At 44.8% G+C, this 26409-nt stretch overlaps 1 protein-coding gene across 2 annotated transcripts in view; it reads left to right on the top strand.

Annotated features, from left to right (window-relative positions):
- Nucleotides 1-2718: 2718 nt before the first annotated feature.
- Nucleotides 2719-26409, top strand: part of BDH2 (3-hydroxybutyrate dehydrogenase 2) — a 29100-nt gene continuing 5409 nt past the window's right edge. The window contains exons 1-8 of one of the 2 annotated variants that reach the window (XM_037167916.2): nt 2719-2816; nt 5618-5697; nt 6588-6666; nt 8258-8354; nt 10028-10136; nt 15600-15660; nt 16274-16387; nt 19720-19778. In XM_037167916.2, the coding sequence (XP_037023811.1) occupies nt 5623-5697; nt 6588-6666; nt 8258-8354; nt 10028-10136; nt 15600-15660; nt 16274-16387; nt 19720-19778 (594 nt within the window). In that variant the 5' untranslated portion in view covers nt 2719-2816; nt 5618-5622. Of the gene's footprint in view, nt 2817-5605; nt 5698-6587; nt 6667-8257; nt 8355-10027; nt 10137-15599; nt 15661-16273; nt 16388-19719; nt 19779-26409 lie in introns of both variants that reach the window. The other variant, XM_053666426.1, reaches the window with a different exon arrangement.

Below are 26409 nucleotides of genomic sequence, written 5' to 3'. Positions count from 1 at the left end.
GTTCCGGGCAGGGGTGGTGGCAGGGACAGTGAGTCAGCCCTTGCTGTTTCCCTGTGGCCGTTCTCAGCTTTGCTCGTGCCTCGGGGACTGCAACTTGTAAGAAGTTGTAAGAAGTACCCGGTTCTGAAGTTCTCACAAAGGTCTTCTGAACCGGGTATTGTTAAGTTGGTGACTCTGTGGGGGAAAGAGCTGGAAATTCCCACGCCTCCATCCTGTTGCTCTCTCTCTCAGAACATTTAAGTCTTATGATCTGAATTTTAATATCGTGACATATGATTGTGAAGGAATGATGATGAAAATCAGCAATGGAAACCGGCAAAAATGTTGAGAACAATATGGTCAGACAACACTAAATGGCCCGAAAGCAAAGTCAGGCCCAGAAAAGACAAAGTATATTTATTCGTAGGAAACATTTTCTTGAGAGTCTGACAGAATTATATTCAGGAAACTTTTTTTAAGAGACTACCATTCATACTCAGCAAATATCAAGTGACCACCTACTACGTGCAGATCATTGGTGTAAGCACCAGAAGGCACTGCCTTTGTGGAAATCATACTGTGTTTGGAAAACAAACATGTACTTTTAATTTGAGCTGACAATATGTAACAGTGAAAAAGATAAGGACCCCAGCCTTGAAGAAATGTAGTCCACTGACAGTATAGATGGGTAAGAAATGTCTGCAGAACCTCATGGCCTAGGCTGGTGTAGACGAAACCTTATTGTTGAAGATCAGTGGATGAAAAGAGGCTGAGGGAAACTGCAGCAAAAAAGTATCAGACTTGGCCCACATTAGAAAACTGTCATACCCATGAAGTCTATTCTATTTACATAATGGAATACTACTCAGCCATAAAAAAAGATTTTACCCTTTGCAACAGCATGGATGGACCTGGAGAACATTATGCTAAGTGAAATAAGCCAGTCAGAGAAAGACAAATACCATATGATTTCACTCGGATGTGGAATCTAATGAACAGAGTGAACTAACAAGAAAGATGGGGACAGACTCATAGATGGAGAGCAGATGCCAGCCTGGGGGGGCATGTTAGAGGATGGAAGGATTGAGTAAAATGGAGTAAGGACTCATGGACATGGACAACAGTGTGCTGATTGCTGGAGAAATGGGAGTAAAAGGGGACTAAATGGTAATGAAAAAAATATAAAGATTAATTTTTTTTTAATTCTCAAAAGTCGGAAAGGAAAGCATTGTTAAAGCAAGGGGCACAGCTGAATATCACTACAGGTCATTACACCCAGCACTAGAAGCTAAAGTGTGGTAACGAGGCTCAGTTTTAGCAAAGACCGCATGTGGGCACATGCACGAACTAAGGTCAGGGTTTTAAAATTTTTAAAGGACAATTTTTGTGACCCATTATAACTGAATTTCTGATCATTATTAACATTTATGAACACATTGTGCTGATGGTCCCACGTGCTCAGTCCTTGCTCCTGGAGACGTCCTTGAGGTAGATGCTGTAGTTACCTTCATGTCACAGATGAGAAAACGGGTTTGGAAAGTTAAGTGACCTAACTATTGAGGGAAAAATACGGGACCCACCTTCATCCTTCCAACTCCACAGTGTTTGTTCTTAACCACTGCGACGGTTGTGAATACACTTAGCACTAAGGACAAAAAAACCTAAAGAAAAAAAGTACTCTGAAGTTCATTTTTCTCACATAAGAAGTCCAGGGGAGTTAGTCTAGGTCTCTTATCTTGGGGCTGTCTTCAAAGAACCAGGTCCCTTTTCTTGCTGCACTATCGTTAATGCGTGCCTCTGACCTCATGCCGAGTCTCATGGCTCTGTCCCAAGGCATTGTGTCTACCTTCTGGGAGGAAAAAAGGGGAAAGAGCAAAAGCCAAAAGCCTTTCAGAGAGGCCTCACATTTGCAAGAGAGAAGCCCTCCGAAATTCCAGATGACGTTTCGTTGGCAGCCAGCTCTGGCAGCTCAGGAGCCTAGGAATTCCGAGCTGTGCTCTCTGGCTTTTCTAAAGGGAAAGGCAGGGGAGGGTGTGTTGGCTGAGTGCTGAGCGAGCCTCCTTAAGCTCTACATATGCAAATAACCTGCACCTTCACCCTGACCAACTACATGCCCGATAAAATGGAAGTTATTAGGCCTAGCATAGAGGGGTCCCATGACCTGGTGCTTTCTTTTCAATCTGTTCTCTGCAGCCAACCTTGATTGTTCTCTTATCCAACATGTACTTACACCAAAGTTTCCCTACCCAGCCCCTCAGTGCAGTCAAGATGGCTGGCTGCCTTCTGCCACTAAACACGTATGAGTGTTAGAATAGACTGAGTGTGACAAAATAACCACAACTATACCTTCAACATGAGAGAATTTTTATTTCCCTCCCTCAAAACAATCTAGGTCAAAGGCCAGAAAGGAAGGTACCAATATCTTCAATGACCTGGGTTCCTTCTATTTTGTTGCTCTGCTATCTTCCATGGGCAATTTCTGGCTCATTCAATCTTCAGTACCCCCAGAACAGCACATAGTAGGTGCAAACAAATGACAAGGAGTAAGAGTGATTACAGTGAAGGAAATGATTTCCACGTTCTGAGTAAGCTATTAAATGCTTGTCCACTTTGCACCTTCTGTTGTGCTTGGACTTGACAATTCTACCAGAGCTCCACTAGATGGCAGCACTTACACAAATACAGTATATGAATGTGAGACTCCTCTTAAAAACTGAGGGAACCTGAACTACAATCCCAGCATGCACTGTTTAGCACCTGACTTTCTTCTGCACGAAGTTTTCAGGTTTGTTGCTGGCTGAGTGAGCAGGAGGACGCCATCCATTTGCTGCTCTAAAGTAAGAGTTCCTAAAGTATTTTAATGAAACTTTGGACTGGGAAACAGAAGGTTGAATTTTTACATGTTGCTTTGTTCTGCACATTATCTATTTCAGGATTAATTTTAGCAGTTAGATCTGGATAAGTGAGGGTGGGTTTTTAAAGAGTTTGAAACTCTGGTGTATTAGTAAGTTTTTCCAAATAGCCAAAAAAGAGGGAATTTTACAGTGTCTTATGTGAACTTTTTTCTTCCTGGTTCATCGAGACAGAGTTCCTGAAAATTCTGTTTGTGTCTCTGTGAGTCGGAAATTAACATTTCGACTGCAGTATTTACAGTAGGAAAGGCATCGTGTGTGGTTTCCACATTGGATATATTGAAAGTTGCCTCATTCTCCACCACAGGCCATGTTTGCACTTATTCTCCGAGATAAATGTTTCAGTTTGGCGGTGCAGTTTTACCTAACAGTAAGGCTTTGACTACAAAGTCTGGTCACAGAAAGACAGGGAGGGCAGCTAGGGAAAGGTTTAGACAGGGAGCAGAAGGGCTGCTTGTGCTTCAACAGGTTTTCCGTAAGTGCTTCTCAGGGTGTCAAGGGGAAACTTTGGTCGCCTTCACAGCGCCATGTGCCGTAAGTCTCTGATAACAATAGTGTGAACTAACAGCCCCCGTTTGTAGGAGGGTAAAGATGATTAGAATCTCTTACTTTCTAAAGTGTATATTGAATATATCTCTTAACTCTTTTCATCTTTAAAATGAAAATGTATCACCTGTGTAAGAAGGAAAAGCAACAGTGCAAAGTCATTGCATCAAAGGTCAGGCACCGTAACAGCTCAGCTTCTCCATTGTGTAACAAATGTGCACTCGACCAGAGAGCAGGCATGGGTTTTACCAGGGGAAATGGTGGTGTGCGGGAATCCGAGGAGGGAGCCAGGTACGGCCGGAAGAGCCGGCGCCAACGGGGTGGGGGCGAGATGCCAGGCTGTGTGGGAGCTTTTGCAGGAGCGTCGCCGAGGCCCGTGGGAGGAGACTTGTGTCTACTAGAAATGCGTCTGCCTTTGTGTTCATACCACTCTCAGGCACTGGCCCGCAGGAAGGTGGCTTCAGCACTGATGCGGCATGGGCTTGAGAGCGCAGGCGGCCTATTGGTCAGTCACCAGTACCCAGGTCCAGGAGGCTCAGGGCCCTGGCCCTGCATGGGGTCCACCGTGTGTGCAAGGTCCTGAGGAGAACAATCCGAACCAGGTTCCCTCGAACCTGCAGTCTAGCCTGGGTTTGAATTCATAGCTGGGAAACCCTGGGCAAAGCACATAATCTCTTTGAAGTTAGTGCATTGGTGAGACTGGTCTCATCACCCACCCCTTGTCCCTGCCCAGCTCTATCCTCCACAGTGATTTTTCTAGAGTGCATGTCTGATCCTATCACACTCTCCCATAAATCCTTCAGGGCCCATTGCCCACAGGAGCAGCTAGCTGCTCTTAGTGTAGAGGCTTAACTGGAAGCACCCATTGAGTACAGCAAAAAGTCAAGTAGGGCTGAAGAAAACAGAGATAAGGAATAGCCCTGACTGATGTGGCTCAGCGGATTGAGTGCTGGTCTGTGAACCAAAGGGTTTGATTCCCAGTCAGGACACATATCTGGGTTGTGGGCCAGGTCCCCAGTAGGGGGCACACAAAAGGCAACCACACATTGATGTTTCTCTCCCTCTCTTTCTCCTTCCCTTCCCCTCTCTCTAAAAATAAATAAATAAAATCTTTTTTTTAAAAAAGGAAGGAATAGATCATGTGAGCCCTCTACACAGACTAGCTAGCTACCTATACTTTCTCAAGCAGGTAGTTGTGCAGAGGGGTTGTTTAGGTTAGTTGTGCATGCACTGTTCAGGTCGGTTCACTCAACACCCACCTGACTCACCACCACCCGCCCCTTTTTTGCCTGGCCGCCTACCGTGATGCATTGGGACGAAGCAGCGCAGCCGTCCTGTGGCTCGGTCAGAGGCTCACATTAGAGACAGCAGAGTAAGAGAAGCCACCCGGTTCCCTGAAGACAGCATCATTTAATCACCAACTCTTTACCACCCCCAGGCTCATCACTAGCCATTCCTCACCATAAATCGACAAGCCAAGCACTGGCCAAATACCTCATGCGCATTCTCTTTCCCCTATGTCAGAATTTCTCAGTCTTCCCTTTTCAAAATGACTGACTATGTCCATTAAAGTGTCACTGCTGCAGGGTTAAACTTTAAAAGAGGACTGGCAGCCTCGTGGATGGAAGAAGAGCCAGGAGGCCAGAGTTTAGCTCCAGCCGAGCCGTCGACCTGCTCCGTGACTTTGAGTGGGCCCGGTCAGTTTCCTCCTCTGTAGAATCAGGGTATTGGTCACGATTTGGTTTTCCAGCTCCTCGGCTCCATGGTTCTCTGAGGCCAATCATGACATCTTTATAAGGCACAAGGAAAAAGCATAGACGACTGGTAGCCCAAACCCTGCCCATCCAGGGCAGTAGGAAGGGTGGTGGCTGTAGTGAAGGGAAGGACTCCACTCCTGCTGGATCAGCCGCAGAGTCCCTCTTCTTCAGGTTCTGAAGAAATGAAAGGTAGGTTCAAGTCCAATGTCGGCCTCAGTTACCACGTCAATGGATTCTACTAAATGTTTTTTATATGCAAATCTAGGTATTTAGAGTATCAGATGATGGGACTGTCTGTCCAGAGGTCCTGCCTTCGAGTTCTGAAAGGTGTATACATTGAACCATCTGGGTGTTACTGCTGGCACAGGACCGAGTGCTATTGTGCAAGCCATTAAATAAACCTGACTTTAGATTAAACCACAGGTTCCATGATGAGGCGACTCGACGGGAAAGTCATCATCGTCACAGCCGCTGCTCAGGGGATCGGCCGGGCAGCGGCCTTAGTAAGTCACCATCTCTTGTTTACTCGCCACCTGTTGAAGTGTTGAAGTGTGTGGACAGATTGCGTGGTTGGCTGATTCTGCTCTACTTTTTGTGTTTGTTTTTGTTTCATTGACTCTGGTGCTTCTGTTGTCTAAAGTTACAAAAAGAAAAAGTCACTCCTCCTGACCCCAGGCAGATGAAAGAATAAACGCCTCACGTGTTGGTTACGTGGCGCTGCAGATAGCCTTTGATTCTGAGAAACGGACTTTCTCCTCTCAGGTGGCGCCACGTGAACTCACTGAGGGGCCCGACAGAGGCGCACAGCTCTCTGAAATGAGGCCAGTTCAGATAAAGGACTTCGGGGCGAGGCCCGTGGAGTCACCTCCCCTCCCCTCCCCCACAATGACTTCTCACACGTCACACCCCACGCCCGAGCTAATACCGTGCACTGTGAGCATAATGGCAGGGGATAGTTTGTCACTTATGAAAATAGTAGTATACGAGGAAAAGTGTTAAAATGACCCATTTTCCTCTTATTATTTGGAACATGATAAGAAATGAAATATAGTCAGAACCTGCTCAGAAATGGAATACAGGCTAGCAAGTCACAGAACAGTATTTTGAGTGGTGTTAATACCAGAGCTGTAGTTTTATTAAAACACATCTATTTTACATTACTTAAGGGGATCAAGTTAGATGACAAACACAATATATTTCATGCTGTTCTAATTAATGATAAAAACAGCAATGGGAAGGTGAGGTGAGACTAGTTTGAAACTCCACATATTTTATTGTGGGGGGGTGAGTAGCAATGAAAATAGGATGAAGGGGGAAAGACTGAGTGACTCGCCATTCATGAGAGCAGTTTAACCAGTAAACAAAGCATTTATTTGTGTATTGTGTCTACCAGGCTTTTGCAGGAGAAGGTGCCAAAGTCATAGCCACAGATATCAACGAGTACAAACTGCAGGAACTGGAAAAGTACCCCGGTAAGCAACTCGGCCGCTCGAACTTGGGATTCCGAGTCCACAGGGCGTTACCCAGCAACACTGCTCAGGTTCGGAAAGAGAATCCCTTCGCTGCTCGGCTCCACGGGCCCCCTTTGTAGAGAAGACTCGGTGGCAACCAAATTCATATTCCCTGAACCTACCGACACAATCGGTGTAGTTAAAGGTGTACATGAAAGTCTAGGTCATGTTTCAATTACCCAACACGTTGAAGGATTCAGTACCTAATAAGAAAGTTGTATGTGGAAGTTTTACAGTTTTTTACTCTTTAAGACAGTATTCTGCTCCTGCACCCTCCCCTCCTAGGAGTGGCGCCGCCCCGTGGGCCGCACCTATTATTTTAGGTTTTCCGGGGCCTGCATTTAAAAAGGCAAATGAGACAGGTGAAAATTCATTTAAACAAATGTACTTTGTTAAACTCCGTTTACTCAGTAAGAGTTATTAATGGAATAGTTTACATTCTTTCTTTTCCTACTGCACCTTCGCCGTCCACGTGCATTTCACTCTGGCTAAGGGTTCCCACAGGGGAGACAGCTCTGCCCTAAGTCCCACGTCATGGTCGGAACCCAGGGAGATCACCCAAAGTATTCATGTGTTTGCCAGCCCTTCCTGCACCGCGCTGAGCCCAAATCCAACACCGAATCACTTCACTCGGAGTTACTCTGAAAGCAACCGAACAAAGCCCTCATTCCTCAGCGCCAGCACAAACAAGGCCATCGAACTGGTGCGCTGAGTTGGAGGGCGTTGTCACCGTTTCTCCAGCCCAAAGCAGAGCTGTTACACTGGGGAAGTGCAAAGGGGAGAGGAGTCTGCCCGACCCTCAATTGCAGGCTTCCCTGTCTTTGTTTATGCCTGTTTTTCCTTATATCCAAAAGAGAAAATAGACCATGTCGGTTTAAGAAAAAGACATAAAAATAACGGGTGCGGCTCTCGTTAGAGAACATCTGTCTTTTTCTAGTCACTAGTGCAGGGCACCTCTCCCAGCCTGCAGGCCGGATCTTTCAAGGCCTCCAGCGTTTCATCCCTCCGTCTGGCTTCATTTCCTCTCGCATTTTAGGCCAGAGAAGCGAGATGAGACCGTCAACCAACAAAGTCATGTCAATAAATAATGGGATTGTCATAAAAGTAAAACTCACACGTAGAAATCATCTCTTTTCCCACCACGCTGCCCTTGCACACACAGACAGCACTGAGAATTTCTGTACAAGCGACTCGACCCCTGCAGGAAAGAACGAGCTGAAAGAGCCCAAGTTCAGTTATTACTGCTTGCTTACCGAGGAGCATCTAGGGCAGATCATTTATATCTCCCCGGAAAGTCTTTGCTCAGACAAGACATTCATTAATCAATTCGGAGAATGGAGAGAGAGGAAGGAAGAGAAGTGTGTTACTGGGAAGTCCAGTGGAGAGGAATTTAAGATTTTGACTATTGAGATTCTTTAGACCCTGCTAATGATTAGCAGCCCCGTGTAGCCTAACTGGGCAGGTCCATGGTCCCCACACCCCCAAACAGCTAAGTCTCCAAGGCTAAATTTTTTTTTCTGGGTAAAACAGTGCCTTTTGTTTTATTTTTCAGGTATTCAAACACGGGCTCTTGATGTCACAAAGAAGAAACAAATCGATCAGTTTGCCAAAGAAGTCGAGAGACTTGATGTTCTCTTTAACGTTGCTGGGTAATTCAGAACCATTCGATTTCACTGTCCTCCAGAAAGTTTTCTGTGACTTTCATTAAAATAATTTTGATAATACGGCCAAATTATTCATCACAAACGACAATATACTCCTTGGGAAACATGGCTTGATTTGGGAACAGAATTTTTATTTCAAGCAGACAGCCAGAGAAGGGACTGACGCAGGTTCGGGGCCTGAAGGGAGTGAGGCCTGCTCAGGCAGCTGGTGCTGATGGAAAAGTGTTGATCTTCTTAAGGCTGGTGACAAGCTCACACCAATGGGCTTGTCACTGATGTCCCTCTAGGACTTATAAAATAAACTGAAAAACTGTTTTCCAGCAGAGTGTCTTTAAAACTAAGCATATTTATTATAAGCCAAGAACTCAGTTTATTGAAATGCAGATGTTCCCAGTTTTTGGCATAACATTCTACCGAGTCCCATATGCTGTCCTGAGCTCAGCATTTCCTATTAAGGACCACAGATCCCAGCATGCAGTTCCGTATCATTGCTTTGTACTCAGCAGGAACAGCACGGTTCCATTCAAGTTCCTAGGGTGGCACCAGACATGAATGACGAGACTGGAAGTGGAGCAGCTACCTGTGGATGCAGTGACTGCTAATACTGTGCCCTCTCGGGCATGACGGTAGGGAAGAGTTCCGCTGAGACTGACACAGAAGCTAAGCTGATACACTGTGAAACTCCACTCTTCTTGTGTAGTGTTATATTTGTACCCTGGGCTGCTGGAAAAATCCTAGAGCCTTCTAATATATATTTGTGTTTCTTCCTAACCATGCCTCAGAGCCAGGGGGGCCACAGGAGACCTCAATCTAGCCATAGTTTATCATGTATCACCATGTAGTTTATCATGTGTCACAAGGTATAGGAATTAAATCAAACTGATATTTTGTGATGACCTATTTTATAAACAACCTGCTCATCCCTCATATAAGAATGTATGCAGAGCCATGATGAAATCAGCTAGAAAAAATAGTTTTTGAGCATTTAATTAAATTTTCAGCTAAGTGAAGAGTATAGAAACAGACCCTGTGGTTCTTTCCGTCATTTGATTCAATTGGAAGTATAGTCACAACCAACGATATTGTATCATTAATTACATTATTTTGGTCCAGAGGACAGCGAAATTACTTAGGGTTCCAGTTTTTAGAAAGATTTCTGAAGGATTTTTTGTTAGGTTTATTCACAAAAAATCTTTTGTGTTGTTTTGCTCTGTTTACTCCATGTGTTAGAAGGGTACAGTAGCAATGTTAACTTTGCTGCCCCAGATGCGGTTTTCCTCGCAATCTTCGTTTCCCTCGACAATGTTAAGTCTGTGCCACCTGGTGGCGCTGTTGCTCCTGAAATAGGAGTCGGGACAGGCCTGTTTTGTTTTTGATGTTCCTTGTGCAGTTGGTATAGAGCTTCTCACGTTTGGTGACCCCAAATTCTCACCTTCTTCTTTTAAAAGAAGGATATTGTTTTTAAATAAATTTATTTAGCTTAGGTTATTGGGCTACTTACTAATGTATTAAGTGATACTTAACGTTTGAATTGTTAAAAATCTTGGTAAGGGAATGAGACAATGGTCTCGGTTAATACGTGATAATAAAAATGATGATGAAATTGACTAGAAATCTCTTTAAGTGATCGTTTCCCCATTGTTTGCTCACTGCTCCAGGTTTGTCCACCACGGAACCATCCTGGACTGCGAAGAGAGGGACTGGGACTTCTCGATGAACCTCAATGTCCGCAGCATGTACCTGATGATCAAGGCGTTTCTGCCCAAAGTAAGACCGTCTCCAGCAGGCTTAGCCCCGCTGGGTACTTAGGGGTCCTCGCTGCACATCTAGAGAGGGCCCCCACCACAGCTGACATAATGACTAACTTGTATTGAACGTTTATATCGAGGCATTTTAATATTAATTAACTCATTGATCCTTCCAGTTCATCCATTCAAGGAACAGTAAGCACGTTCTACACGCCGGCCTCCGTTCTAGGTGCGGAAGAGAACAGGACAAAGTCCCTCTATGAGGGAGGCCCCTTTTTGAGGGGTGAGACAGAATAGTATGTCATCAGACAAATATACATCAGGGGTGGTCATAAGTACTATGAAGAAACAGAAGTACTAGGATGTCAGTTGGCCCACCGGGTGTCTGAAGAGAGGGTTCCTGGAAGAGGGGCAGCCAGCAGGCGGAGGGCCAGCGCACTGGTGCGGCAGACACTACCTACCACGTCCCAGTGCGGAGAGTGAAGAGGGGCTGTGTGGCTTGGTCATAGAGTTTGTGCCCCTTCCTGAATTTCAGTGTCTAGGCATATACCCTCCAGGTGGGTGTATCCCACTGCTGCTCTGTCCCCTGAGATTTCTGCCAACGCTCCCGCTTAGCTAAGCTATTGAGGTACCAGAGGGGGAAGACATAGTGTGTGCTAAAGAGACGGTATTCCTCCTGAGTCAGCTACCCTTGAATTCTCCAGCCTTCACAACTCAGCAATATTTTTTTATTTTATTTTATCATCATTAAGTGCCTTTTGACAGAAAGCACCACACTAGCTGCTCTGGGAGAGGGAGGCATGAATTTCGAAAGAGCTTCTAAGCCCACAGTAGCAGGCGTCAGAGGCCCGGACACTGGACGGGATGGGCCGAGTGCGGAGCCTGGTCGGTTCAGGACTGTAAACTGAACCCTAGTGAAAGGCAGCAGAGCCATTCTCTTCCTCGCCGCGGGGCGAGATAACAGGCGTACTGAAGCTGCCCAACCCAGGGCCGGAGAGAGCTTCACAGTGACACTGAGGCTGATACTTTGCTCTGGTGATTCAGCCTGATGTCCAGAAGGATCCAGATGGCCCTGGCTGGTGTGGCTCAGTGGATTGAGCACCAGCCTGCAAAGCATAAGGTTGCTGGTTTGATTCCCACTCAGGGCACATGCCTGGGTTTCAGGCCAGGTCCCCAATAGGAGGCACGTGAGAGGCAACCACACATTGATGTTTCTCTCCATCTCTTTCTTCCTCCTAGATGAATGTCAAAAAGGAAATTAGAAAAATTGACTTAGTAACAAAGGAGTTTTTTAATCTACTTGTTTCGTGCCTAGACAGGATCTTTGGTTGAATCCACAGAATGTTGAAGTAGCACATTTAAAAATGTATATATCCATTGCCTGCTTTGCTCATTTAGAGTTCATGAGAATCCGCATTATTTGGAAGTTGAATGTGTTTTTGGAAGCCACATCCTTAGTGTTGGATATGGGGGAGAGGCAGAGGCTGTGGTCAGGGGGGAAGCTCGGGCACCATGGGGCTCATTTGTACAACCAGCCCAGGGTCTGGAAGGCTTGACAAATGTCAGTGAAGGGAGCAGGAGCAGGTGCAGTGACGCTGAAAGGCAAACATGTACGTAAGGGTTAACTTAAAATATCAAACACTAACTTGTACATTAATGACTGTCTACGATTTAAAGCATCTTAATAATCCATGAGCCAGTAACACTCATTTGTTTAAATAAAAATCCCACGAGACATTAATGATGGGGGTGGAGAATCAGGAGTCAGTGCCACTGGTTAGATGTAGCCCTGTCCTCAGAAGACCTTAGTTAGGTATGGCCTGACCTTTGCCCCTAACTCACCGTGTAAACTGGGAGACAGCACTTGCACCCTCTCAGCATCTTTTTTTTTTAATGAGGGTGCTAGACTAGGCAGCCCCTTCCAGACCTCATTGTCTAGGACCCTCTGTGTTTGGTAACCGTGGGGCACATGTGCCAGGTTGGAACTCTCCAGGGGAGGCCAGGATTGGAGCCTGGGCGGATCTGAAACATCAGATGGACAAAACATAGGCACTGTCGTGGGAAATGTTTGTTCATGGGTAGACAGACAGAAAACCACTCCAAAACTGGAAGACCAGTCGAAAGGCAGAGAACGAGCTGAAAACACTGTAAGAAGAGGTCATGCACAATCCAAGGTCCACTATGGAACGGAAGAGAAAATCTGTTATGGCAGTAATTTGGATATGTGGAACTTTTAACCCTTTGCTGTACCTTAGAAGGGCTCCCAGCGCGTAGAGGTGCTCAGAAGACATTTGTTTTTTGTTGTTGTTTGTTTGTTTGTTTGTTTTTCTTTTTTTAAATTTTATTTAGTTATTTTTCAAGTACAGTTTTTTGTCTATTTCTCCAATCCCAGCCCCCCCACCCCGTGCTCCTCACCTCCCTCCCATTTCCACCCCCCTTAGTCCTCATCCCTGTGTCCTTCCTGTTTGTTCCTCCAAATCCCTTCCCCCTTTTTCCCCCTTAAATTCTCTTCCCTCTCCCCTCTGGTCACTGTCCTCTTGTTCTCTATTTCAGTGTCTTTGTTTTTATTCTGCTTGCTTGTTAGTTTTGTTGTTTAGCTTCCTGTTAAAGGTGAGATCATATGGTATTTGTCTTTCAACACTTGGCCTATGTCACTCAGCATAATGCTTTCCAGTTCCATCCATGTTGTTGCAAAGGGTAGTAGCTCCTTCTTTCTCTCTGCTGCATAGAATTCCATTGTGTATATGTACCACAATTTTTGATCCATTCATTTACTGATGGGCACCTAGGTTGCTTCCAGCTCTTGGCTATTGTAAATTGTGCTGCTATGAACATTGTGGTGCATAGGTTCTTTGAAATTGATGTTTTAGGATTCTTAGGATATAATCCTAGCAGTGGAATTGCTGGGTCAAAAGGCAGGTCAATTTTTATTTTTCTGATAAAATTCCATACTGTTTTATGGACATTTGTTGAATAAATATGCAAATCTAGCTCGTCCATCCAGTTGGAGGTCAGGTGTGGAATCACTGAAGACCCAGAAGCCAACATCTGTCTACGTTAGGGGCTGAGCTCTGGTCAGTGGGAAGAGAAGGGCTGGGCCAGAGTGGGATGAAGCTAGAGGGAATCTTTAGAGATCTTTCTAGCCCCCGCCTGAGTTTCTGGGACATCTTCCTATGTATTGTGGCATCAGTATGTACCAGGCACTTCACGTTAGAGCTGCCCTTGCCAGAGAGGACTGTTGCACGCGTGGGGAGCCAGGAAGAGCATCCACACAGTGACGGCAGGTGCTGCGCTGGTTGAGAAGGCAGAATGGAAGGGGACAAGGGCCGAGGGCTCCAGAATCAGCAGAGAGACCTGGGTTGAAAGGATAGTGCAGGTGACAAGGGGCAGCACCACCATCTCCTAAAGTTTTACCCAAGTTACTGCATTTCAGAGGATTGGAGAGGGAACTTCATAGCCCATCTTTATATATTAAATTGGGCTGTGTGTTCTATATGTATTAAAAATGGGTTATATAAGAAATGACAGCTCAATAAAACTGGACAATAAAGTGAATAAAAATGAGCTATGCTATTTCCTAAATTTGATAATAATAATTTTAAGGCTTGGTTTTCAACACCCTTGTACTGTCCAGGTGTGTGTGCGTGTGGACCCCACTGCATTATTATAGTCTTCACTGCACAGACAGACAAGTTGGGCTGAACATTTTCTCCCTGCCATTTTTCTTGACTTCAGGCTCTCCGCGTGTCCCGTTAGTCCACCCAGCACAACGCCTTGGGGTTGCTTTAGAATCTGCTCTCAGGTACAGTTAGTACTAAGTGTCCACGTGGGAAGCATACCATAAGGAAACATGGTCTTGCAACCTCACCTTGGGTCCAGCCAGTCGTCCGCCTTCCCAAGCCGGCACCTCCTTGTCTGAAAGCTGCTGCAGAAACGCACGCATCCCAGCAGGAGTCGTTTTTGTTCTCTGGAGACTTCTTTTAGCAGCTTTTCTCCTGGTTCTCATGGTACAGAGCATACAGTTTTTTCTTCTGCTCTTTCATTGGTTCTTTCATTTCGCCCAACTTGAACTCTTCGCCACATTCCTGTCTCCCCCGGTTCCTCATGGTCATTGCCTCAGCCTCTGATTTAGTGAGGAGTTAGTGCCCATAAGGCAGGAATTCTCCCCCCATCTTGCTTCTCCCCCCAAAACATTCCTGGGTACCCGTGTCCTTGTCCATACATGTATTATCTTGAAAACATACATACATGTTATAATTAATAACATATAAAGGTCATTTGAAAGCTTTGTAACTCATAGCAGCTGTTTCATTACATGTTCCTTTAGGGTTGGGGCAGGACCCAGCAATCTACACTTTATCTTGGCTCACCGTGGTATTGACCACCTGCTGTGCACCCTGTCTGCAAGGACAGAACGGCCACAGACCCTCCTTTCAGGGGGTTCACACGCTGGCGGAGGTGTTCTGAGGGAGGTGTCCCTCGGGAACGCTTCTGTAGTTGGGGGAGGCCGCATGTAGCCGTTTACCAAGTCCTCCCCCTGCTCCCTCAGCCACCTCCTCCTCCGTTACCCAGACATGTCTGCGTTTCTGCTTTTATCACCCCCTTTCCTAAATCACTGCCTCAGCACCCAGGGGCCTCCTCCACAGGACACCAGAGCCATCTTTGCACCCCCAGATCTGAACATACCGCTCCTCCTCTGCCTTAAACCCTCCATTCTCACCACTGCATTGCCTTCCGGGTGAAGCCCAGATGCCTGCAGTTCGCCCTGGTGGCCCCTGAGGCCTCACCCCTCCCACACCCTGCCCTGCAGCCAGACCCATCCCCGCCTCCCAGTTCCTCCACAGAGCCCTTTAGGGTTCCCTCTCCTTCAAACACCCTTCTCTTTTATTTGTCTAACACTCTAGTTTTCAACAATCAACCCACATATTTCCTCCTGAAGAGCCAGTTCTGGGTGTCCCGCAGCCGGGATGGGTGGTCTCTTCCCACCACCACCCTCTTCTCTGTGAAGGTCTCTGCTGTCGCTGGAGGTGGGTTAGATCAGCCACTCCAATCAGACTGGCAGCTGCCTACAGGCAGACACCGTGTCCTTTACCTTCGTATCTCTCGGACCTAGCGCAACGCCCGACCACGGTAGGAATTCAACAAATCCTGTGTTGAATGGAAGTGAGAGTATTCCGACATCAGGAACACGCCGTAAGGATCACCATTCATTTGCCTTCCACTTAGCTCACAGTTCATTCTCGGTCTTGCCAACGCTCTTATGCCCAGGAAGGTGGTAATGCCCTGGGAACCGTTCCTGCCTGGGACGGCAGCGCAAGCCACCGGCTCCCAGCTCCCAGCTCCCGTTATGACTGCCTACGGCACTCGGTGTTCACAGCTAACGGGATGGTTCTGAGAGCCCTAAGTAAATGCAGATCTTTGAACGAGGTCGTATTTTTAGCCTGCAGAGTGGCATTCCTTAAAAATGGTTTTCTTTTGGCAGATGCTTGCTCAGAAATCTGGCAACATTATCAACATGTCGTCTGTGGCTTCCAGCATCAAAGGTAGGCCTGCTCCGGGGTGACGCGCACACCCACACGCCGCCCTCCGAGCTGAGGGAAGGAGCGCAGCCCAAATCATAAACCCAACGCCCAGCTCCGGCACCGCTTCTTAGAAACCGGTTTTGCGTTCCTAAATTACAGTCCTTTTGCCTGAGATGTCAGCCAGTCATAAAATGAAATAAAAGAATTTTTGCTTTGTCCTTTTATTTCTCCTAATGAATATGGAGATGAAAATCAAGAGCGGGAAGAAGGAATCAAGAGGGGGAAGGAAACATTTACCCATTCAATTAATCAGAAAAGGTTGTATTAACACTCACTAAGTGCCTCTGCTCCCGGAGAATTCCCAGTCCTAACGGGAGTGAGTGTCAGGCAAACACACGCTTCCCACAGTGTGACAGTCTCAGGACAGAGAGAGCTTTGGGCAAAGTGCCGTCACAGCGCCAGGAGGTATCTGCCTGCGGCCGTGGGGACTGCCTCACAGAGAACACTGGGTCTGGGCCCTACTTGGGGAAGAAACCCTGGCAGTGGTCACTGGGACACTTCTCTGTGCCCCCTTTCTAAAGGAGACTGTTTTTTTTTTTATTCCTTCAATTGTCAAACCCTCCCCCACCCCCAGGAATGGTGAACAGATGTGTGTACAGCACAACCAAGGCGGCCGTGATTGGCCTCACCAAGGCCGTGGCGGCAGACTTCATCCAGCAGGGAATCAGGTGCAACTGTGTGTGCCCAGGTGAGTTCCGCCCCGTGGGGCTGTGATCTTGTCCTTGCCGACATCTGGTTGCCACTGTGGGAGAGATCTACATAAGCTTGTTTACTCCATGTTTTATTGTGCCCTCTCATTGGGAAAAGTTCAAAAGAAAAGAGCACAGGCTTATTAAGATAATTGGGATAGAGAGGCTAAGTCATTAGGAATAAGCCACAGATGCAAAGGGGTTAACGTTACTTATGTGCATGAGGCAATTCCAAACCACAAGGTTAAGAGACAGCACCGGCCAGGTCTTGGTGTCTGGGATGACCTTTTCAGGGGGAAGAGGGAACATGGACGTACTGTTAGGATGGCGGGAAGAAAGTTAAGAGGAGCTTTTCAGAGGACAGGGAGCTGCTGAGTCCTGTAAATCACCTGGGGTGGCCCATAAATTAAAAGGAGGGATTAACACCTTCCTTGGTGCTATAAAAAGGGGGGGGGGTCAGCAAACAAGGGCCTGCAGGCCAAATCTGGCCACCACCTGTTTTGTGAATACAGTTCTGTGGGCACCCATCTGCACCCAGTCTGCTGTGTGTTGGCAGGGACCCCCACTCAGGCAGAGCTGAGTAGTTGTAACACACCAAATGTTTCTCAAAGCTACAAAGGTTTACCAAAAGGTATGCTGACCTCTCATATAGAGGAAAGAAGAAAAGCAAAACTCATTATCTGTAGTAAGGACATTCCATTTCTCTAAACGAAAGCATTCAATACATTATTTCTCGGGAATAACTTCTTCTCTTAGTCACTGTGGGCACGTCTATTAAGTAGATGTGGCCTTCCACCTGGCTCCACCCACCCCAAATGAATACAAGGTGCCTGTAAACAATTATTTACTTTGTCTCTGAAAAGAAATTAAACACTGCATATGCAGGATCAAAGTCTCTCTCAGTAGTTCACAGCTGGTACTCAGGAGTTGGGGAGGGATATAGTTTCACAGTTACCTGTGGTACCTTTCAAAACCTGAAGGGCATGCCAGCATTTGGGGAGGCAGTTGATGGAGAAAACTGTGTACCATGCGGACATACCTCAGGGGTGCCGAGGGTGCGTTCCGGACCACGGCAGTAAAGCAACTCTTAATCTTTTTGCTGGAGGAGGGTCTTGCAGTCCATTTGTAAAAGATTTAACAGGTGCGAGACACAATAAAGTGGAGCGCAATAAAACGAGGTATGCCTGTGATTTGGCCCGCCCCACAGGGGACCTGATGTCTCTGTCAAGGTCTCCCCTCAGGGTGAACACCACCAGATACCCTGCAAGCTATGGAATCTCCATGATTGAGGTGTCCTGCTTAGTTTTGTTTTGGGTTTTTTTTTTTTTGACTAGAGAGGTAAACATAGGTAACACTAACAAAAAACAGGGACACACAGGAGACAGTTTCACTGGGTTTTACATACTGCTGGTATGTGGAGTCCAGCTATTTTTGGTGCTATTTACCAAATGGAATAAATGGCAAAATGATTTGGAAAAATAGGGGAGTTTTAGCAGCTGGACTTTCCAGGAGCTTGGAAAATAGGTTTCAAACTCTCTGGAACAAGGAACCAGCGTGACTCACTGAGCCAGTCACAGAAGAAAACCTGACTGGGAACGGTCATGTCTGGGATGGCACTGGAGGTGGTGCAGTCACAACTCTCCAACACCAGGCTCGTGCAGACTGTGGCACAGCGTGTCTGTCGGTCTGTGCCATGGACACAGCAAATAGAATTAAATAGGTTTCAGGCATGCGGTGCTATGACATGTCATCTGCAGATTGTATGGTGTGTTCACCACCCCAAGTCAAGCCTCCTTCCCTCCACCCTGTATCCCCCCTACACCCTCCTCCAGCTCCCACCACCCTCCTTCCTCTCTGGTAACCACTAGGTTGTTGTCTGTGTCTATGAATTGCTGTTTGTTTGTTTGTGCTTAATCCTTTAAGTGAAGGACGCAGGTGCCTTGAGCACAGCTGGGAGAATGTACTTTAAGGAGGCTATTGATGAGAGAAGTGAGGAAATACTATTGAAAACTGATACAAGGGGACCTTTGTTACGCGGTTTCAGAAAGTTTTTTAACTATTCCCTGCAGTAACATGGAAGGTAGAAAACACTCCAATGAACTGGGTTATCCAGCTAAGGCAGTTTCCACCCAGCGTATTCAAAAGTGCTGCCCGCTTATAGTAAAATGTGAGGAGACAGAGAAACTAAAATAGGGGCTGTTAACCAAAAACAGCCAGGATTTGCTGATTTTGAAGATTCCCAGCCTCTCCAGAGAAATGGCAAATGATGGTAAAACTAAGAAGTGGTTCCCAAGGAAGCATCACATCTGTGGCATTCTCGGGAGCATGGTCTAAAGCTGAAGCTGAAGATATGACTGGAAAATCATTTATTACGATCTTAGAAAGATCATGTGACCCCTGGAGTACCATCACAGGGAAAAAACAGCCCTCTACGGAGAGTTTACAGACACATAAGTAAACAAAAAAGTCTGAGAAACTTGCTCTGTAGGAACCTGAACTGAGTGGAATTTAAGACTTTTTAGTGTCATTCATTTTTTTAAGTGAAACAATTTCAAATTATATTTTTGATGAGAAACATGAGACAGGGATAAAAATAGAAATCTGAAACCAATGAAAATAGGCGAGATGAGGAGGGAAATTTAGAACACCTGAGTCCCTCAGGACAGTCATGGAGCTGTCCCTCCGGATCTCCGGAGCAAACCCGACAACAAGAACGGCTCCGAGGGAGCCGAGGCGGTCTGGGTCCTCGCACTGGCGAAGGGCTTCTACGATTGTGGCTGCATCTCAGGGTGATTGTGAGGATGGATTGGGATAATACATGCAAACGTGCTTAAAATCCATAAAGTATCATGTTAATGTAATGTGACTGAAATACAGGGTCCAGCCCAAATAATGCCCTTTTTTATTACAAAACCATAAGCATGTAATTCTGTAACATAACAATATCACACGGAAGCACAACATGTGACATTTTAGGTGAAATGTTCAAATTCACACTGTAAATTATTGCACCCATTTTATTACCCTACCAACTACACTCAAACAGACATTACTTCTGCTGGACCTTGTATATACTCGTATATATTGGGAATGCTGGGCTATTCACCCAGAGTATTTGCCTAGCATCACAAAGAACTATAGTCTGCATTTTAAAAGTCATATAATGTTATTAAAGAGGTTCTAAGCCTATTAAATAAAAAGGTAGGCAGGCGGAAGAAGTCATGGAGAAGGATTTCACTGATTGTCATATCACATGGAAAAGAAGTTTAATTGTCGATTTCTTTTTTCAGTTAAAGTAAGTAACGAAGCTGAATGTCTCCCTTTGATTTAGGAACAGTTGATACCCCATCTCTACAAGAAAGAATACAAGCCAGGCCAAATCCTGAAGCGGTAGGTATATCTATTCTTTTAAATGTGTTTGTCTTCTGGTGAGAAAACGCCCTCTTCCTCACCTGAAGTAGACAAATTCAGAGTCAGAAAGTGGAATGGTGGGTGCCATTCCCACCATTGGGAATGGTGGGCTGGTGGGTGGGACTGGGGAGTTGCTGTTCACTGGGTTTGGCAAGATGAACAGAGATCTGGAGACTGGTGTCACAACAGGGTACTGTACTTAACACCACCGAACTGTACATTTAAAAATGGTTAAGATGAGCCCTGGCCAGGTGGCTCGGGTGTTTAGAGCATCATTCTGTACACCAAAAGTTTGCATGTTTGATCCCTGGTCAGTGCACATACCTAGGCTGCAGGTTTGGTCCCCAGTCAGGGAGCATAAGGAAGACGACTGATCAATGTCTCTCTCCCTCCCTGTTTCTCCCTTTAAAAGCAATGAACATATCCTCGGGTGAGGTTCTTTTTTATGTTTAAAAGTGGTTGAGATGCAACACACCAAGGCCACATAGCTAACGCATAACAGAACCAGGATATCCTTGGGCCATTCAACTCCAGAGTTATACTACTTCTTCTGCACTATGGCAATTTTGCCAATAATCACAAGCATGAACTGAATAACTCCTATATGCAGTGCTGTTGAGAATAATAGTTCAGGATATGAAGCTTGGAAGCCAAACGTTGTAGAGGAGGATGCTTAGAGACAGACACTAAGGAGATTTGTAGGCTGAAGGGAAGGTCCCTGGGCCCTGGGCCAAAGAGCAAGGCTGCTGCAGGAGCTTTGGAGGAGGGCCAGGGCAGGGATTGCAACTTAGCAGCTCCCTCCCTTCTCAGAGTGGGGAAGTCACAGACAGGAGCCAGCAGAGAGACCTGGATGCTTAAAGTCACTGGGGGGATAAAGACGCAGTAAGAGACACACAGCCAGCAGTGTACCCCAGCTGGGACAGTGGGCACTGGCCAGGACAGTGCCAGAGAAATTGGGGAGCCAGGTGACACCTGGAGATTGGAGAAGAGATGGGCTTCGACTGGCTGTGACCCAGATAATCCGTGCATTGGTAAGAGAGTTGGTCTGTGTGGGGAAAAAAAAAAGCCAGGTGCTTGTTAGGAATGGCCATCCGCAACCAAGGGGAATTCACTCAAAAGAGGTTCTCAGCCACTGTGCTAGGAACTCTCGTGCTCAGCGCCAGCCCAGGGAAGAGGGAGGAGTGGGATGTGATTTGCTCCCACTCAGGACACCACACAGATTTGATCAAAGGGGAGCAGCAGGGCCTCAGAGAGGTAGCAGAGCCCAGAGAGTCTTAATTCAACAGGAGAACTGAACTGAGCCGAAGGAACTTAGTGTGCACAGTGCATAGCGCCTAGGCTAACAAAGAGGGAGGGAAAGGAGTGCAGTTTGCTCCCACTCGGCACCTCACGCACTAATCAAAGGGTTGCACAACGAGGTGTGTTAGAGGCGCTGGCCTGGTGCATATGTGCCGAGTGGACAGTATGGGCCGCACAGCGCTCTGAGGGTGTGGGCTGGAAACTGGGCACCTGCGATTATTGTGGACCAGACTCAGCCCCTGTCCTGGGGGAACCAAAGGAAAGGAAAAAAATGGAGCCCAGCTCCCTCTGCCTGTAGCATCGGGAAGACCGGCAAAACCCGCCTAGCAGGTTGAAAGTCAGCAGGAGAATATTTTGTTTTTCCAAGTGTAAGACAAAAAGACCTGGAGCTGGGAGAAGAACAAAGACAGATTCAGAAAGAAATCAGAAGGCGAACACCAACAGCTGAGACAAATTTCACTTTACTCTCTTTCAGAACTTGCATTTTATTTTTATTTTTATTTTGCATTGTATCTTATTTTTATCTTGTATTTTCCATTTAATTAGTTTTTTTGGTTTTCTTTGTTTGATTTCATTGTTTGATTGGTTTTCTTTATTCTCCCTCTCATATTGCATTTTAATTTTTCTTCTTTCACTTTAATCATATTCCAGTAACACACTACTCTTGGCCTTTTACTTTTTATTCTTCTTATTCACATTATATATTTCTTATCATATTATTGTTATTCCAAATCCCACACAGCACCTTTCCCTGGTCTTTATCCATTTCACTGTCTTCCTGGGCTTGATTACAGTTGTGGTTAACTCTATTCTCTCACACACTAGGCCAAGTTTCCATCCCTTACTCTCACTGTATTTCACCATCTAACCTCACATAAGCGCTCTGCTTTCTAAAGTCAGCTCACATTCCTTTTTCCTTCTAATAAGAGTCTTGTGTATTTTTCACCTTTTATAAAAAGTGGCTAGTTGGGTGCAATATCACAGTTATTGCTATACTTCTCCAAAGGACCTCCTATTGGTTCTCTGCTTGTTAGTACTTTAAATCCCATAGAATGCCCTCCCACTGTCTTACTCCATTTAGCCCTCACCCTGCCCCGCACCACTTGAGTAAGAAATTTTATCTCATTATTTTCTCTCTCCCCCCTTTTCCTCTCTCTTCTTCCCCCCTCCCTCAACCTGGGCTTTACTCCTCATTCTTATTGGCTCGCTGCCCCTATCCTCTCAAATCGTTTTTCTTTATTGTAGACTTCTCACATTCACTTTTCACTCTCTCCAATATTCTTATTCCCATTCCACCTTTATTAATTTCATTCCACTGGTGTTGCTATGGACCCTGCTGTAGGTTTCCTGCAATTTTGCTTCTGTCAGTCCAGCACCTTTTCAATTTTCCTTCAAAACTCATAGTGTGCACTTCCCTCTTCTTACCCCATTGTTCCCATCACCCTTTTGTGTTTTACTTATGTTGTACATTTTGCTCTCTCCCTTACTTCACCTCAGTGCCAGCCCAACTCTTATCAATTCTCCTCTCTCTTACCACACAACATTTTCTTCTCTTCTAGTCATCTTATATTTCTTTTGTCATACCATATAATATTTGCAATCCCTCTTCACATTTATTAACATTAGTTCTATTGCAGTAGAGACTGCTGATGTGGTAGAGGGGTTTTTTTTTTTTTGAGGGGAGTTGTTTTGTTTTGTTTTGTTTTGCTGGCATAGGTTTGGTGGTCTGGTAATATTGCTCTGTTAACCAAAACCTGTACAACACCATACAAGACAAGGTGGGAGTTGTGAACACCAGTCAATCTGCTGGAAGGGACAACCCACCAACAGGAACAGCCCAAGTTTAACAAGAGAGCCCACACAAACAAGAAAGGGGAACTGTAGAGCATCCAGACAAGGAGATCAAAGAGACCACATCACTGAGTCCCACATAAACCCTACCACAAAAGTTTAGCCAACAAAGCCAGTAGGCAAAGCAGGCCATGTGGAATCTCAGAAACAAACAAAAAGGGTCACCTAAAATGGGGAGGCAAAGAAAGAACCTCCAGTCAAAAGGAATGGAAGACCACTCAGTAAAAGAGCTAAATGAAGTTGAAGAAGAAAACTATCAGATATAGAATTCAAAAGAATGGTTATAAGGTTGCTCCAGGAACTCAAAGACCGCTACAAGGAATTGAGTGGGAACTACAACAGTATGAAAAAGGAAATAGAAAGTATAAACAAGAACACAGAAGAAATGGAGAATAAAATATCTGAAATACACTACAAGGAATTACAAGGAGGCTGGATGAAGAAGAGGAACGAATTAGTGAGCTGGAAGACAAAGTAGATAGAAATACCCAGGTACAGCAACTGCACAAAGAAAGACTCAAAAAATTTGAAGATAGCTGAAGGGAACTTCAGGGCGACATGAAATGCAACAACATTTGGATCATAAGAATACCAGAAGGAGAAGAAAAGGAGCAAGGGATAGAAAACTTGTATGAAAAAAATAACAGCAAAAAACTTCCTGAACCTGAAGAGGAGAAGAGCCACAGAAATTCAGGAAGCACAGAGGGTCCCAATTAAGATGAACCCAAAGAGGCCCACTCCAAGACACATCATAATTAAAATGCCAAGTTTTAGGACAAAGAGAGAATATTAAAGGCAGCGAGGGAGAAACAGGAGATAAAATACAAAGGAGCCCCAATAAGGCTAGCAGCTGACTTCTCAATGGAAATGCTCCAAGCCAGAAGGGAATGCCATGAAGTATTCCAAGTAATGAAAACCAAAGTCCTGCAACCGAGATTACTGTACCCAGCAAGGCTCCCAATTACAATGGAAGGCCAAATAAGGAGCTTCCCAGACAAAAGAAGGCTGAAAGGACACACCTCCATGAAACTGGCACTGCAAGATATGTTAAAGGGATGCTTTAAGAACACGAAATAAAAGTGTGAGAGAGAGGAACACAGGCATCAAGGGAGAAAAATGAATAAGTACCTCTCAATAATAAGCTTAAATGTTAATGGATTAAATGCTCCAATCCAAAGACGTTCAGGGCAGCTGAATGGATAAGAAAACATGACCCACACATATGCTGCCTATAAGAGACCCACCTCGGAACAAAAGACCCACACAGACTGAAAATGAAGAGTTAGAAAAAAATATTCCAAGCAGATGGACAGGAAAGAAAAAGCTGGTGTAGCAATACCTGTATCAAACAAAATAGATTTCAAAACAAAGGCCATAAAAAGAGACACAGAAGGATACTTCATAATACTCAAGGGAAGAATTTGTAAAGAATACACAAAGATTATAAGCATATATGTACCCAATGTAGGGGCACCCATATATATAAGAAAAATCTTGGAAGACTTCAAGAAAGATATAGACAGCCACACAGTTCTACTAGGGGAGTTTAATGCCCCAACTGTCAATAATGGACAGATCTTCCAAACAAAATATTAACAAGGATGTTCTGGCATTAAACAATGCCCAAGATCAAATGGACTTAACTGATATACAGAGGGCCTTTAATCCCAAAGAAGCAAAATACACATTCTTTTCAAATGCACAGGAAACACTTGCAAAGATAGACCACATGGTAGAACACCAAAAAAGGCCTCAACAAATTCAAGAAAACTGAAATCATATCAAGCAATTTCTTGGACCACAAGGGCCTGAAACTAGAAACCAACCTCAAGGAAAAAAACTCAAAAACACTCAAATTTATAGAGATTGATTAGCATGCTATTAAACAATGAATGGGTTAATAATGAGATCAAGGAAGAAATACAAAAGTTTCTGGAAACAAATGAAAATGAACACACAAAAGTCCAAAACTTATGGGACACAGCGAAGGCAATCCTGAGAGGGAAGTTCATAGTGACACAGTCCTACCTTAAAAAGACAGAAACATTTCAAACAACAACCTAGCCCTACACCTACAAGAACTGGAGGAACAACAAAGACAGCTCAGAGCAATTAGAAGGAAGGAAATAACCAAGATCAGAGCAGAATTAAATGACATAGAGACTAAAAAACAATTCAAAGGATCAGTAAATTCAGGAGCTGTTTTGAAAAGATAAACAAAATCGACAAGCCTTTAAGCAGGCTCATCAAGAAAAAAGGAGAGAGGACCCAAATAAACACAATCAGAAATGAAAAGAGAGAGATTACAACTGATCCCACAGAAATACAAAGGATTGTAAGAAATTACTACAAAGAACTATATGCCAAGAAGTTTGAAAACCTGGGTAAAATGGATAAATTTCTAGAAACACGTAATCTTCCAAAACTGAATCAAGAAGAAGCAGTAAGCCTGACCAGACCAATAACAGGCTGTGAAATCAAAGCAGTAATCAAAAAACTCCCAGCACAGAAAAACCCTGGGCTGCATGGTTTCACAGGAGAATTTTATAAAACATTTAAGGAAGAGCTAATCCCTACCTCCACAAACTATTCCAAAAAATCCAAGAAGGAAGACTCCCAAATTCTTTTTATGGGGCCAGCATCAACATCATCCCCAAACCAGATAAAGACGTAACAAAGAAAGAAAACTACAGGCCAATATTGCTGCCAAATATAGATGCTAAAATACTCAACAAAGTATTGGCAAACCACATCCAGCAATACATCAAATACATCATACACCATGATCAAGTGGGATTCATCTAATGGATGTGAGGATGGTACAATACTCCCAAATCAATAAGTGTAATACATCACATAAACAAAAGGAAATGTAAAAATCACATGACCATATCAATATATGCAGAAAATGCATTTGATAAGGTACAGCACCCATTTATGATAAAAATATTTGGCAATGTAGGAGTAGAGGGGGCATAGGTCAACATAGTAAAGGCCACATACAAGAAACCTGCAGCCTACCTCATATTCAACAGGCAAAAACTAAAAGCTTTCCCACTAAGATCAGGAACAAGACAAGTATATCTGCCTTTACCATTTCTATTAAACATAGTATTGAAAGTCCTAACCACACAGAGCAGACAAGAAAAAGAAATAAAAGGCATCCAAATTGGAAAGGAGGAAGTAAAACTGTTATTGTTTGCAGATGACAGATATTGGACATAGAAAACCCTATAGATTCCACAAAAAAAACTACTCAACCTAATAAGTGAATTTGGCAAAACAGTGGGTTACAAAGTCAATGTTCAGAAATCAAAGGCATTTTTGTATGCTAACAATGAAATATCAGAAACAAAAATCAGGAAAAAATTTCATTTCATATAGCAACAAGAAAAATAAAGTACCTAGGAATAAATCTAACTAAGGAGGTAAAAGACCTGTACACAGAAAACTATACAAC

The sequence above is a fragment of the Artibeus jamaicensis genome, unplaced genomic scaffold, assembly GCF_021234435.1.
Source record: "Artibeus jamaicensis isolate MK-2021 breed Jamaican fruit bat unplaced genomic scaffold, CSHL_Jam_final contig_452, whole genome shotgun sequence".
NCBI classification, from domain to species: Eukaryota; Metazoa; Chordata; class Mammalia; order Chiroptera; family Phyllostomidae; genus Artibeus; species Artibeus jamaicensis.
Note: the sequence above shows the minus strand (reverse complement) of the source record. Positions and strands in the feature narration are given on the sequence as shown.